The sequence below is a fragment of the Podarcis vaucheri genome, assembly GCF_965113315.1.
Source record: "Podarcis vaucheri genome assembly, chromosome: 1".
Lineage (NCBI taxonomy): Eukaryota > Metazoa > Chordata > Lepidosauria > Squamata > Lacertidae > Podarcis > Podarcis vaucheri.
Window position 1 is genome coordinate 22,298,956 of NC_138759.1, and position 12,850 is coordinate 22,311,805.

The 12,850-nt window shown below is 42.1% G+C and overlaps 1 protein-coding gene across 1 annotated transcript; it reads left to right on the plus strand.

The window, feature by feature from the left end:
- The first annotated feature begins 6,590 nt into the window (after positions 1-6,590).
- On the plus strand, positions 6,591-11,970 carry LOC309535613 (alpha-1-antitrypsin-like). Its single transcript, XM_082228876.1, has 5 exons — positions 6,591-6,738; positions 7,276-7,981; positions 8,889-9,159; positions 10,417-10,567; positions 11,595-11,970. The coding sequence occupies exons 2-5, from the start codon at positions 7,312-7,314 to the stop codon at positions 11,796-11,798; spliced, it is 1,296 nt and encodes a 431-aa protein (XP_082085002.1). The 5' UTR covers positions 6,591-6,738; positions 7,276-7,311; the 3' UTR covers positions 11,799-11,970.
- The last annotated feature ends 880 nt before the right edge of the window (positions 11,971-12,850 follow it).

A 12,850-nucleotide genomic window follows, 5' to 3' on the forward strand; every position in this document is an offset into this window, starting at 1 on the left:
GGAGGAGTTTTGGACTTGATATCCCGCCTTTCACTCCCCTTAAGGAGTCTCAAAGCGGCTAACAATCTCCTTTCCCTTCCTCCCCCACAACAAACACTCTGTGAGGTGAGTGAGGCTGAGAGACTTCAGTGAAGTGTGACTAGCCCAAGGTCGCCCAGCAGCTGCATGTGGAGGAGTGGGGAATCGAAACCAGTTCACCAGATCACGAGTCCACCGCTCTTAACCACTACACCATACTGGCGGTTTCCTGGTTGGGGGGGGAGTCAAACCCTTCACCCAATTCTCTAAAATAAAATGAAATAGTTTTTGCCTTCAGGAAGATGATTTGTTAATGATGCAAACATATATTTTGAATGAATATTTTATTAAATGCATTATGATCACTCTAGAATGCAAGTTAGGAAGCTTGCAAACTTAAACACAAAAACAAAGACATTTGATATAGGGAATAATTTAATAGTAGCTTCTTTTTAAAAAATGGAAATTTTATCAAAATGTCATTGTTCTATACAAAACCTATACAAACCTGCGCAGCTAACTTTTGGAATGTCTTGTTATGCTATTCACAAGTTCCATGGATGAATCATGTTGTGTGATTTACAAGCCTAATCCACCGTTTCGACAGTCCCAGTCATTTCCAATGGAATCAATTCTTTAACAAAACCTGTCCTTTAAACAGAGTTGAACAGGATAATTTGATTAAAAATAATTGCCTTACTGTCTGCAGGCTATTTTCTTTTTGGAAAAATAGTTACTGATCCCATTGAAGGCCTTAATCCACCTCTCCTTACTACTGAGTGTTCTCCAAGTTCACTGTCACCATGTCCCAGGACATCATAAGGACTCTGAGAGTCATGGAGATATGCTATTGCATTAACTTGTGAAATAGCTCTCTCCCTAAACAACAGGAAAATGATAGGACAGACAATGCGTAACTCCAGCAAATCATTGGGGTGGAAATAATGGTGGCTTTATAATAATAATGGAGAGCCAGTGTGGTGTAGTGGTATAATGGAGAGCCAGTGTGGTGTAGTGGTTAAGAGCGGTAGTCACGTAATCTGGGAAACCGGGTTCAAGTCTCCGCTCCTCCACATGCAGCTGCTGGGTGACCTTGGGCCAGTCACACTTCTCTGAAGTCTCTCAGCCCCACTCACCTCACAGAGTGTTTGTTGTGGGGGAGGAAGGGAAAGGAGAATGTTAGCCGCTTTGAGACTCCTAAAGGGGAGTGAAAGGCGGGATATCAAATCCAAACTCTTCTTCTTCTTCTTCTTTATGAAATGTTAAGGCAAGGAAGATATAGCACCAATGAAGCTTCCCTCCATCCAGAAAACAGATTATTTCCTTTCCAAAGGGCACAGACCAGAAATAGTATGTCAAAATGGGAGGGGGCATTTCAGCTAGCCCTTCATGGTAGCTGGACTGGATTTCTGAAGCAAATGACTGCCCAAACTCATATAATTGAAATTGAAATACTTTATTGTCACTTGTACAACTTGTATACAGTGAGATTACACGAGCACCCCCACTCAGCTCTCTTAGTCTTAATTCCCCTTGTTTACTGATGCATACCCACCAAAAGTCAGTCGCCCTGTTGTTATCTTTTCATTCAGCAGCCTAATAGCCCACAATAGAAGCTGTTCTTTACCCTGTTAGTGCGACTAATCATGCTTCTATATCTTCTGCCTGAGGGCAGGAGATCAAGAAAGTGCCGGCCAGGATGTAAATCATCCCTGAGAATTTTCCTCACTCTCCTGAGGCAACGTCCTTCCGCTATTTCATCCAGCGGATTCACGGGACAGCCCAAAATTTATTGTGCTGTATTCACCACCCTCTGTAGGCACTTCCTATCAGATTATGTCAAACCAGCGTACCACACCAAAGCAATATTTTGTTGCCTAAACTTTCATCTGTACTAAAATTATGTCTTAAGAGTACGGTAAGCTAAAAGTCTCCAGGCACTGCAGTTGCCCACTAGGGAATCTCACTTGGTGAGGTTGATGTTGCCAGCCTTCATGCCACATTTGCCTAAGACATCAGTATAGGGAAACCTTCCTGATGCTATTGGATCCCAGCATCCCTCAGCCCCAGATAGCACAGTTCGTGGTCAGGGATGGTGGAAGTTGTACTCCCACAACATCTAGAGCATGGGTAGGCAAACTAAGGCCCAAGGGCCAGATCCGGCCCAATCTCCTTCTAAATCCGGCCCATGGACAGTCTGAGAATCAGTGTGTTTTTACATGAGTAGAATGTGTCCTTTTATTTACAATGCATCTCTGGGTTATTTGTGGGGCATAGGAGTTCATTCATTTTTTTATTCCCCCCCCAAAAAAAAAAATATAGTCCAGCACCCCACAAGGTCTGAGGGACAGTGGACCGGCCCCCTGCTGAAAAAGTTTGCTGACCCCTGATCTCAAGGAACTGGTTCACTGTCCCTTGCTCAAAGCTTTTCAATCTGCCATTACCTCATGGCCTCAATGGGCAAAATGAAGGGACACACTAGCAGGCAAAAAACAAATTGCATCAGATTTTGGTTCTCTGCTTTCCTTGGAAAATCCTTGTTTGTTCTGATTAATGGTTAATTATGAAAAATGGGCATTTGGGGCATATCAATGATTAAGAAATAGTGGCAGAGGCCTGCTTAATAAGAGCAGGTTAAAATATCGGGGGGGGGGCAGGAAACCAAATTTGTAAATTAGGATAGTGGGAAAAGCTAAAGAGGATGATTTGACGGACTTTGGGGTGATTCACTTGCAACTTTGGCAGGTGCTGGTTTTTATGATATCTAAGTAAGGAATGCACATTGAATAAATGCAGCATATGCTAAAAGAAAGGAATTGAATAGAGATGTGCTAATGACTTTCTTGAATAATTCAAAAGATTTCGTATTAAGAGCAGCTAGAGATAAACCAGAATTTGCAAAACTGGGAGCGAAAATCAAATACTTTTTTTCATAGATCTCTCACCAGTGTCCCTGCAAAAAATAATCATGAATTATGTTTTCTGACTGGGAGACTAAAGAAATGATATACGTGGGGTATATCTTTTAGTATATTTTTTTGATATGGGCGTAGGTGCTATACAATTAAAATTAAAGAGGAAACATTGCCTTACATAAATATGTTGGATGAAGGGGAAATTGAAGCTACTGCTTCATTGAATAATTCCAAGTTAGGCTAATAAAGGGGGGAATCATTCATTGAGTGACAGAGTGGGGGGAGAAGGTTTTAAGGATGAATGGAAATTGCTTGTTGAATTTACAAAATATACATATAATGTAAATATGGACAAATATAATAGTTTTTCTATGTAGTAAAATGTAAAGTGTGTGTGTATCTTTAATACAGTTTGTTTATTTGAAAAAACAACAACCTTGAGTTTTGGATTTCCAAAGGTGCTTGTTTATGCAGCTCTTTGCCAAACAGCTCTGGTCCAAACTGGAAGGACCATCAGCACTTACCAGTTGGTTGAGCCTCTAATGTTGCCAGCGTGTTGTGTCTTGTGTGAGAGAAGTGCTAAACCTGACAAATGTCATCTATGTGATTTATTTTATCTTTGGCAGAAGAATTACAAGCTCCAGGAAAGTCTATCATTTACTTCTTAGTGATTGCTCTTCAAGTTTATTGTCATCATGACCCAGGGCAGCCCAAAGACCATGCTGATCATGGGAATAAAAATCAATCTTAAAAGCAACACCCACTTTTGATACTATTCTGAGCAAAAATGACTGGCATAAGATTGTGCATGTTGATTCTACAAGGAAATCGCTTCTGAGGCAGCTGCCCCATTTTCTCCACTAAGCATTTCCACACCCTTTGTAACGCTCAGCCTTGGGGCTAAATCTCAGACCCCTAGATTGATTTACAAGGGACTTGCTTTTAACCTGTCACAGATCATGGAGGCTAAGAGCCCCAGAGGATTCCGCCAGCTCTTCTTTAAGCTTCACCATCCAGGCAACAAAGCCTGGGTGAACATAGGGAATGCCTTGTTCATAATGTGTTCAAGGAAAATCCTCCCTCAGTTTTTGGAAAATGTCAGAACCATGTATTAAGCTGAAGGCTTTTTGAATAACGTTTCCAATTCCAAAGAAGGTGAAAAACAGATTAATGATTATATAGGAAGAAAAAGTCATGAGGGAATAGCCCATGCCATTGATGGCCTCAATCAAAAGGATGTTCTGGTCTTGTGAACTATATTATCTTTAGTCAGTTCCTCTCTGTTTATGAGGACCAGGTTCAAGACCTTGTCATGTCTTCCACCGTAAGGGAAATGAAATTGTCTGCAAGGCAATGGAGGAATTTGTTGGCCTTTACATGTTTGGCAGAGTCCTGACAGGTATTGGAGTAGCTGAAGTCTCCCATCACAGCAATATCTTTCCTTTTGTAATGTTTGGTAATTGCTTTAGTAACGGAGCCAGGCATCACAAATGGCGCAGTTTAGCATAAAATAAAGACACAGAGAGCCAGCAATATTTTCAGGATGGTATGAGCGGCTGCTTTCGAACTTCTCTCCTCTCCCGTAACCTTTATTATCCTTTGTTCTCTCCTGCCGCATGGCCGTTTGCCAATGTCTTACATTACCTACATCCGGTCATGGCTTAAACCCACCCACAACCATATAAGGTTATACTGCCCAGAGGGGGAACATAAGTCCATATAAGGCTATGCACTTAATACACTGCAAGGCACGGACATGCAGGTCACTGAGGTCAGCGAGGCACCAGGTGGTGCTACAAGCCTTTTTCATGACTTCCTGGCTCCCACACTTTAGGAAGGAATCATCCAAGGCTTCAGTCTAGCTTGGGGATCTATAGCAGACACCCACAGTGAGGCCATTGACCTACTATTTTTACTCATATACTCTAAATCTAGTTTCCATGCTCTGGGTCATGGATTTATTCATGATTAAACACATCCTTTACATATCATTATTATTCATCTTGCTTACTTCCCATGCTCTGTGCATTGGTATAGAGACAACTGAAACCATGTCATTCCCTCCAGCTACTTCCTTCTTGTCATTTCCTGCCCTTTATCAGGTTTCTGGAGCACCATCATTATCCCCTGTCCTAGGTGTTCCTCTGTCTTCTGTATTGTTGTCTGCCTCCTGCTTAGGATCTAGTTTAAAGTTTTCCTGATGAGATTTGTGAGACTCTTAGCAAACACATTCTTGCCAGCCGCTGTGGAGTGCTGCCCATCTCCTCCAAAAGTCCTTCTTCAAGTAAGCAGAGACCATGATCCAAGAAGCCAAACCCTTCCTGATGACACCACCTGCGCAGCCAGTGATTTACTTCCATTATTTTATTCTCTCTTCCTGGACCATGAACTTCAACCGGGTGGAGTGATGGAAAAACAACCTGTGCCCTACGGCTCTTCAGCTTCCTGCCTCATAGCCCCTTGCTGTATGTATGTGGCAGTATTGTTTGTACCCACATGAATCAGAAGGAAAGGGTAGTGGTCAGTGGGATTTATAAGACTTGGCATTTTCTCTGTCACATATATGCATCTGGAAGAAAGCACACCTCTCAGGACATCCTGTTACCTCTGCACACTGTTGCCTCTGTGCCAGTCACTGGGACAGCTTGTGGGCTTCCCATAAGCATCTGGTTGGCCACTGTGAGTCAATGAGCCATTGAACTGATCCAACAGGCATAATAATAATAATAATAATAATAATGCTCCACCCATCTGGCTGGGTTTCCTCAGCCACTCTGGGTGGCTTACAGAATATATAAAACATAATAAAGCATCAAACATTAAAAACCTCCTGATACAGGGCTGCCTTCAGGTGTCTTCTAAAAGTTATGTAGGACTTAATCTCCTTGACATCTGAAGGGAGGGCATTCTCATGTTCTTATGTTTTTGAAAAATTATCTGAAAAGAGGTAACTTTCTAAAACAGGGTATGGGACCCTTGATGAGCCGGAGGGTGACATTGGCTGCTATGCAAGCTTCTTAGGGCCACCTTCCAGTAATGGGAAAGAGCACGGGCAGAAGCAGTACTTTTGGGGTGGGGGGCTACTCAAGGGCACGCAGTACTGGCACACTTTTTGTCAAATGTTAAAAGTGTGGCACTTACTATAAGAACTTTATGGTAAGTACCGGCACCTCTCTCTCTCTCTCTCTCTCTCTCTCTCTCTATATATATATATAAGCACTGAGCAAAAGTGAATAGACAGACAAATGTAAATTTTACCTTTGTACAGTAAGCTAGTTTCTACATCCCGCTCTGACCTCCACTTAGATAAACAGGATGCATTCAGAGTTCATGGACACATTCTAGCCAAGCAAAAACTTTCAAGAAAACAGGCGGTGAGAGGGAAGAATACAGCCTGTGGGGAGAGAAGTATGGAGGGCAGCATGAAGAGAGTTTGGGGGCCCAGACAGAGAGGCCTGAGAATCCCCATACCCTGACCTGAAACCGAAAGAGTTGAGGAAATGTAGCTATTTCCATCTGTGAAAACTTGGGAGAGTATGAGTGGAGACTCAGGGCCACAAGATGGCTTGGTGCCATCAGGTTTGTAGGCCATTCAAAGGACCCCTTATCTTGGCTGCTGATACCATTGAGCAAAGTCTAGAGACCACTTGAAAATCCATTGCTTCACATTGTGCTCTATGTACCCTTTGATAATCCATGTTTGTTCTGCTTAATGGTTAATGCTGAAGACTAAGTATTATATAAGTCTGGTGCGTAACTAACAAAGGAGTCGCATAGACCAATATAGTGTCGTTTGGAGAATTCTGTAAGTATGATATGCATTTTTCTGTTTATCTTTTATTGAATTCTATGCATGGGAACAGGACAGTACAAGAGTCTTCATCCATTCTCTCTTCCCCCACCTTCCGTGAAAAAGAAAAGTCAGCCCCTTCGCACAAGTCTCCAAAAGAAAATCAAATGGTTTTTACTTGGCGGAAGATGATTTGATAATGATGCAAACATATATTTTAAATGAAAGCATTAAATGCATTATGATCATTCTAGAATGCATGTTAGGAAACAGAAACATAAAGATGTTTTATATGAATAAGACATTTCAAAAGTTAGATATGTTGTTTTGGTAGGACAACAAAAATGTCATTGTCCTACCAAAACAACATATCTAACTTTTGAAATGTCTTATTCTATTCATCCATGCTCCATGGATGAAATATGTTGTGTGAATTACTAGCACAACCCGCTATTTCATGTCCAGTGGGTTGAATTCTTGAACAAATTCCTGTCCTTTGAACAGAGTTGAACAGAATAATTTGATTTAAAATGCCTCTTTTACTGTTTGTAGGATATTTTCATTGTCGAAGAATACTTACCAATCCTAATGAAGGCCTTAATTTCCCTCTCCTTACTACTGAGTGTTTTCCAAGTTCACTGTCACCACGTCCCAGGACAGCCTAAGGACTCTGAGGGTCATGGAGATAAAATGATATTTGAACACCCACATCCTTCTGTGGAAGAAGAACAGGGTCAGAACTTGACGTACGCTCATGAGATTGCTCCCAGTAATGCCAACTTTGCATTTAGATTCCACAAACAAATAGCTTTAGGTGAAGCTGCCAAAAATATTTTCTTCTCTCCAGTCAGCATCTCCAGCACTTTTGCAGCACTGACGCTGGGTGCCAAATCTGAAACACAAAGCCAAATTTACAAAGGACTTGCTTTTAACCTTTCGGAGACTGAAGAGCACAAAATACACAAAGGATTCCATCAGCTCATCAGTGCCCTGAATGATCCAAACAACAAGGCCCTGATTAACACAGGGAATGCCCTATTCATAGATGAGCCACTGAAAATACTTCCAAAATTCCTGGAAGATGTCAAAACCTTGTATGGAGCTGAAGCCTTTTCATCCAACTTCCAGAATTCATCGGCAGCTAAAACCCAAATAAATGATTATGTGCAGGCCAAAACTCATGGGAAAATACCCCATGCAGTTGATGAGCTTGATCCAAGTACTGTGATGGTTTTACTGAACTACATCTTCTTCAAAGGTAAGTTGAAAGAAAGATAAATAAATTGTGAGTTTGTAAAAAAAATCTCCAGGCATCTTCTAATCTGCTTTGCTCTGCCACTGACTTTTGTAATTGCAATACTGGAATAAAATAAAAATTAAAAATCATCTTCAGGCATCCTCAGAATAAGAAGAGTTTTGTAGATGCAAATAAACAGCCATACAGGCACACAGGCAGGTGTAATAAAATTACGAGTAATTAAGGGGAGTTTTGGTTTTGAGGTAGAATGAAAGCCACAGCATTGAATCATAGGGGGTTTTTTAATTAAAGAAATGGGGGGTAGAGAGACTTTCCCATTCTTTTATGTTGGTTTATGTGTTGGGTCTTTCAGCTTGTTCAACATCACAAAGGGTCAGCATGGAAGCAGGGATACTTCTAATGGACAATAAGATGTGATCTGTGCTTACCTTTGCTTTGCTAGTGTAGGGGTAAAAATCTTCTTCTCCACAAGCTAGATGCATCCCTCCAGACTTCCTTATCCATTCCTCGGGACTCTTCCCAGACCATAATCCCTTCCTCAGGGTCATGTCTCCCACTGGCCCTGCTCTGTATTTTCTTCAACACAGAGAATTGTATCCCCCAGGCTGCATCCCTCAGCCTTCCTGTTCCACATCCTCCATGCATTTGCATGGCAGGAATGTGTCCTTGAGGTGTGGCAATACCTCCTGATTCCCTGGATCAAGGATAGAGAGATCGGCGGGGAAGTCTTTCTCTGAGCATTTATACCTCTGACCCCAACTCACCATTGGCAGGTTGCCCTTGGAAGATTTCCCAGGAGAAATTGAAGCCCTTAGGCTTAAAAAAGATTGTCCTCCATTGCCCTGGTGAATTTCACGATCCATTTACTCGGTTCTGGGAACTTTTCTTTTCTTTTCTCCCTTCAAAGCCCATTGGAAATATCCTTTCAACACTCACTTTACAAAGGAAGAAGATTTTTTTGTAGATGCAAACCTAACTGTGAAAGCCAACCTAATGTATCGAAATGGCTATTACAACTTCCTCCATGATGAAGAGCTGTCTTGCTCAGTGGTGGAAATTCCATACAAAGGAGATGCCAGCGCATGGTTCATTCTGCCAGATGAAGGGAAAATGAAGCAGGTGGAGGATGGCCTGAGCATGGAATTCCTGGATAGATGTAAAAGATCATTCATATACGAGTAAGTCTCCTATGTGCTGTTATTAAACTGTTGCTGCTGTTGAGTTGATATTCCATGGCATTTCTCCTTTGGCCATTTTGGGGAGAGAGGGCAAAACAAAACTACCACCAACACCCAAAGAAAAAGAGCAGCGGAGAAGGTGGAAGGAGACATTATGCGACATTTCATGAGGATGGAAGTGTGGAGATTTGTGCCCTTTTTCTTACTATCTTTTACAACAGGGGGGGGGACCCTATAGCCCTCAAGATATTGTTGGACTACAACTCCCATCAGCCCCAGCCAGCACAGTCAATGGTCAGGGAGGATGGGAGTTGTAGTCCAAAACATATGGTCAACCAGAGGTTCCTCACTTCTGTTTTACAAGCAGGCCATGAGAAATAATCAGAAAGAAACACCCTAACTTTCTCAAGGGATGAGGAATTTTGGGGAATGTGGGTGGGGTTTGGCACAGCGCTACCTTTATTATAGATGATGCCTTTACAGTATAGGACAAGAGTCATCAGTTTTGAAACCTAACTTGGATACATAGGAAGCTGCTTATCCCAAGTCAGACCATTGATCCATCTAGTAAGCATAGTCGTAGGCAGCATTCACGTGACAGCTTATTCCATTTTCAAAATATTCTCTTAATCATTAAGTTTCTTGTTATATGTGAGCTTTCACGTGATATAAAAGACACCTCTGGAACTATAGGAATTAAAGGAGAGAGATGCAGGGATTGTAGAGTCCCATCTACAAATGTCTGCAGTTGTTTGGCCTCAACCCTCTTGATCACCTTCTCCAGAAGTTGCAGTAAGCCACCGATATATACAGTAAACATGCACACACAACCAATTCGTTTATATTTTAAACTTAATATAAATGTATTATTTTGGAACAAAGTAAAAATCCATTGTATGGAGGTCAGTTCTTCATAACCACCATTTCTCCTCCAGTTATGGTCCTCCCTGATGCTAAAGTGCAGCCTCCCCCAACCTGGTGCCTTCCAGATTGGACAGCCCATCACGAGCTAACTAAAGTTGATGGCAATTTCAGTCTCAAACATCTGGATGGCACTAGGTTAGGAAAGGCTCCTATAGAAGACGAATAACAGAAGCAGGAGGTGAGCAAAGAAACCACCCTGCTATTGATACACCAGCATACAAATCCACTACTTGCCCCTGTTTAATTGTTATTTGCACTTCTGGAGGTAACCTAAACAAAATTATTTGCACTCATAATTTAATGTTTGGATTTTGCTGTCCATGTGTTAATCAGAGAAATGCACCTGTACCTTCCAAAAATTTCCATTTCTGGATCCTATGATGTCAAAAACACTTTGCAGAGAATGGGAGTGACTGATGTCTTTAGCGACAAGAATGCTGACCTGTCTGGAATTACCGGTGAACCCGATCTGAAAGTTTCCAAAGTAAGTATGTGAGGGGGTCTTTAGAAAAGCATTTCATGAGAGATGATCTGGTTGTGGGCATTATTATTGCTACTATTATTATTTGTGCCCTTTCACTCGGCATGTGCATTAGGATGAACGCCAAGGTGGAGGTTGCTTGTCAAATTCATATACCCAAGGTGTTCAGAGCGAAGGGGGATGATTGTTTCCAATCTTTGTCTCCACTGCCTCAGGCAATGCATGTAAACATGCCCAGGAATAAGGAGAGCTTTCATCCCTCCTACATTAGGTACCCTCCATGCCCAGACTATACTTTGTTTTGGTTAATGTGGATTCCTTATTCTGCAGGTCTTCAGAATCATTATATTTTAAAAAATAAATATACCCTTTCTTCCATACGTTTGTGTCTTGAGTCATCTTGTGGGTGTGATGGCAATGCATTATTCTTAATCTATGTTGCCAAGACATTTGGAATACTACGTACAATTCAAATCACCACACCTTAAACAGAACACTGTAGAGTAGTTCAGAAAAGGCCATCTGAAACAATTATAGGGTAAAGCAACGGCCTATAGAATTGTAGAACTGTAGAGTTGGAAGGAACCGTCAGGATCATCTAGTCCAACCAACAGCAATGCAGCTGTCGCATGTGGGGATCGAACCTGCAAGCTTGGCATTATCAGCACCAGGCTCTAACCAAATGAGCCATAGGAGAGCTTACAATGTAGAAGTCGGGACAATGAAAGTAATTAAATAAGAGGTGACATGATAGTTCAGAAAAGGGCATCTAAAAGGATTGTGGGGGTAGAGGAACTCTCTGTTTCTTTGTAGGGGCAGGGAGAATGGAGGTAAATAAGGGGCATGACAGAGGTGGAGAAGGGGGAAAGAGGGAAGATCTTACCATTCATAATACTAGAACCCAGAGTCACCTGGAACTTTTGGATATTTACATGGAAGACAGAGGTAGTTACCCATCCAGCACACATGTTATGGTAGGCTTTCCTCCATCCCATATGAAGACAAGTAATATGTCACTATTTCCCTCCAGGCCATTCACAAGGCTGCCGTGGACATTCATGAGGGTGGCACTGAAGCCGCCGGAGTCACAGTTATAGAGCTTTCACCAAGGTTTGGAGGCCTTGCACCTAATCCTATCTTTAAGATCAACAGACCCTACCTCTTTCTAATTATGGAAAAGAAAACACACAGTGCCCTCTTCTTAGGGAAAATTGTGAACCCAACTGAAAAATGAGTACACGTGATCAGATTGAAATTTCCCATTGCAATTTCCCCTGATCTTTAAAACATGGATTTCCTCACTTTGTACTAGCCTAACCCCAGTAGTGTTATCCGATTTGCTTTGAAATTAAATAAGGCAATGAGCACAAATCACTGCTGGAATAAAATGATTTGAAATTTGAAAATATTGTAATCTTGTAGACTATATTTCTTACACCATTTGTTGCCTGCAGCATGTTTCTGGCTATGGAAAGAGATCTCTGTTTCAGTGGTCAATGCTGAATCCTGTAACAATGCCTGCTTCTAAAAAAATAAAAGCTCCACAGAACTAGGCATGACTCTCAGGGTCCCTATAATTTCTGCGGGATCAAGTAATGAGGGAATCAATCTGGGCCTGCTGAATATATTTTGCTGCCAGTTGCAAGGAGCAAGATGACGCCAGTTATCCTTTTAGAAACAAAAGCCTGACACTTTGAATCTTCCTTCAAAACTGGCACCCACCATCACGCCTCAGGGCTGCAGGCTAGTTTGGGCGGGTGAAAGCCAGGTCATGTGGTAAACACAGCTCTGTCTTCCACCAGATGGGAAACACCAGAGAAAGGGTTGAAGGAGAGTAGCTGGCGAGGCTGCCATCACCACTGCCATTCAAGTATCCACCAATGGAGGCAGCTAACATGCTCTGCATAATGGATGCAATTGTAGCCAACCCTGGGTGCAGAATGTTGGGTTGGGGGAGCAAGAGGAAAAAGGAGTAAGCCCAATGGATCTGTTTCATAGAATGATAGAAGAGTTGGAAGAGACCACAAGGGCCATCGAGTCCAACCCCCTGCCAAGCAGGAAACACCATCAGAGCATTCCTGACATATGGTTGTCAAGCCTCTGCTTAAAAACCTCCAAAGTAGGAGACTCCACCACACTCCTTGGCAGCAAATTCCACTGTCAAACAGCTCTTACTGTCAGGAAGTTCTTCCTAATGTTTAGGTGGAATCTTCTTTCTTGTAGTTTGGATCCATTGCTCCATGTCCGCATCTCTGGAGCAGCAGAAAACAACCTTTCTCCCTCCTC

Excerpts from the sequence above, each read along its gene's own strand:
- LOC309535613 (XM_082228876.1), top strand. The coding sequence starts at position 7,312 with ATGAAGGCCTTAATTTCCCTCTCCTTACTACTGAGTGTTTTCCAAGTT. Across the intron at positions 7,982-8,888 it reads GAACTACATCTTCTTCAAAG|CCCATTGGAAATATCCTTTC; the intron begins GTAAGTTGAAAG and ends CTCCCTTCAAAG. Across the intron at positions 10,568-11,594 it reads CCGATCTGAAAGTTTCCAAA|GCCATTCACAAGGCTGCCGT; the intron begins GTAAGTATGTGA and ends ATTTCCCTCCAG.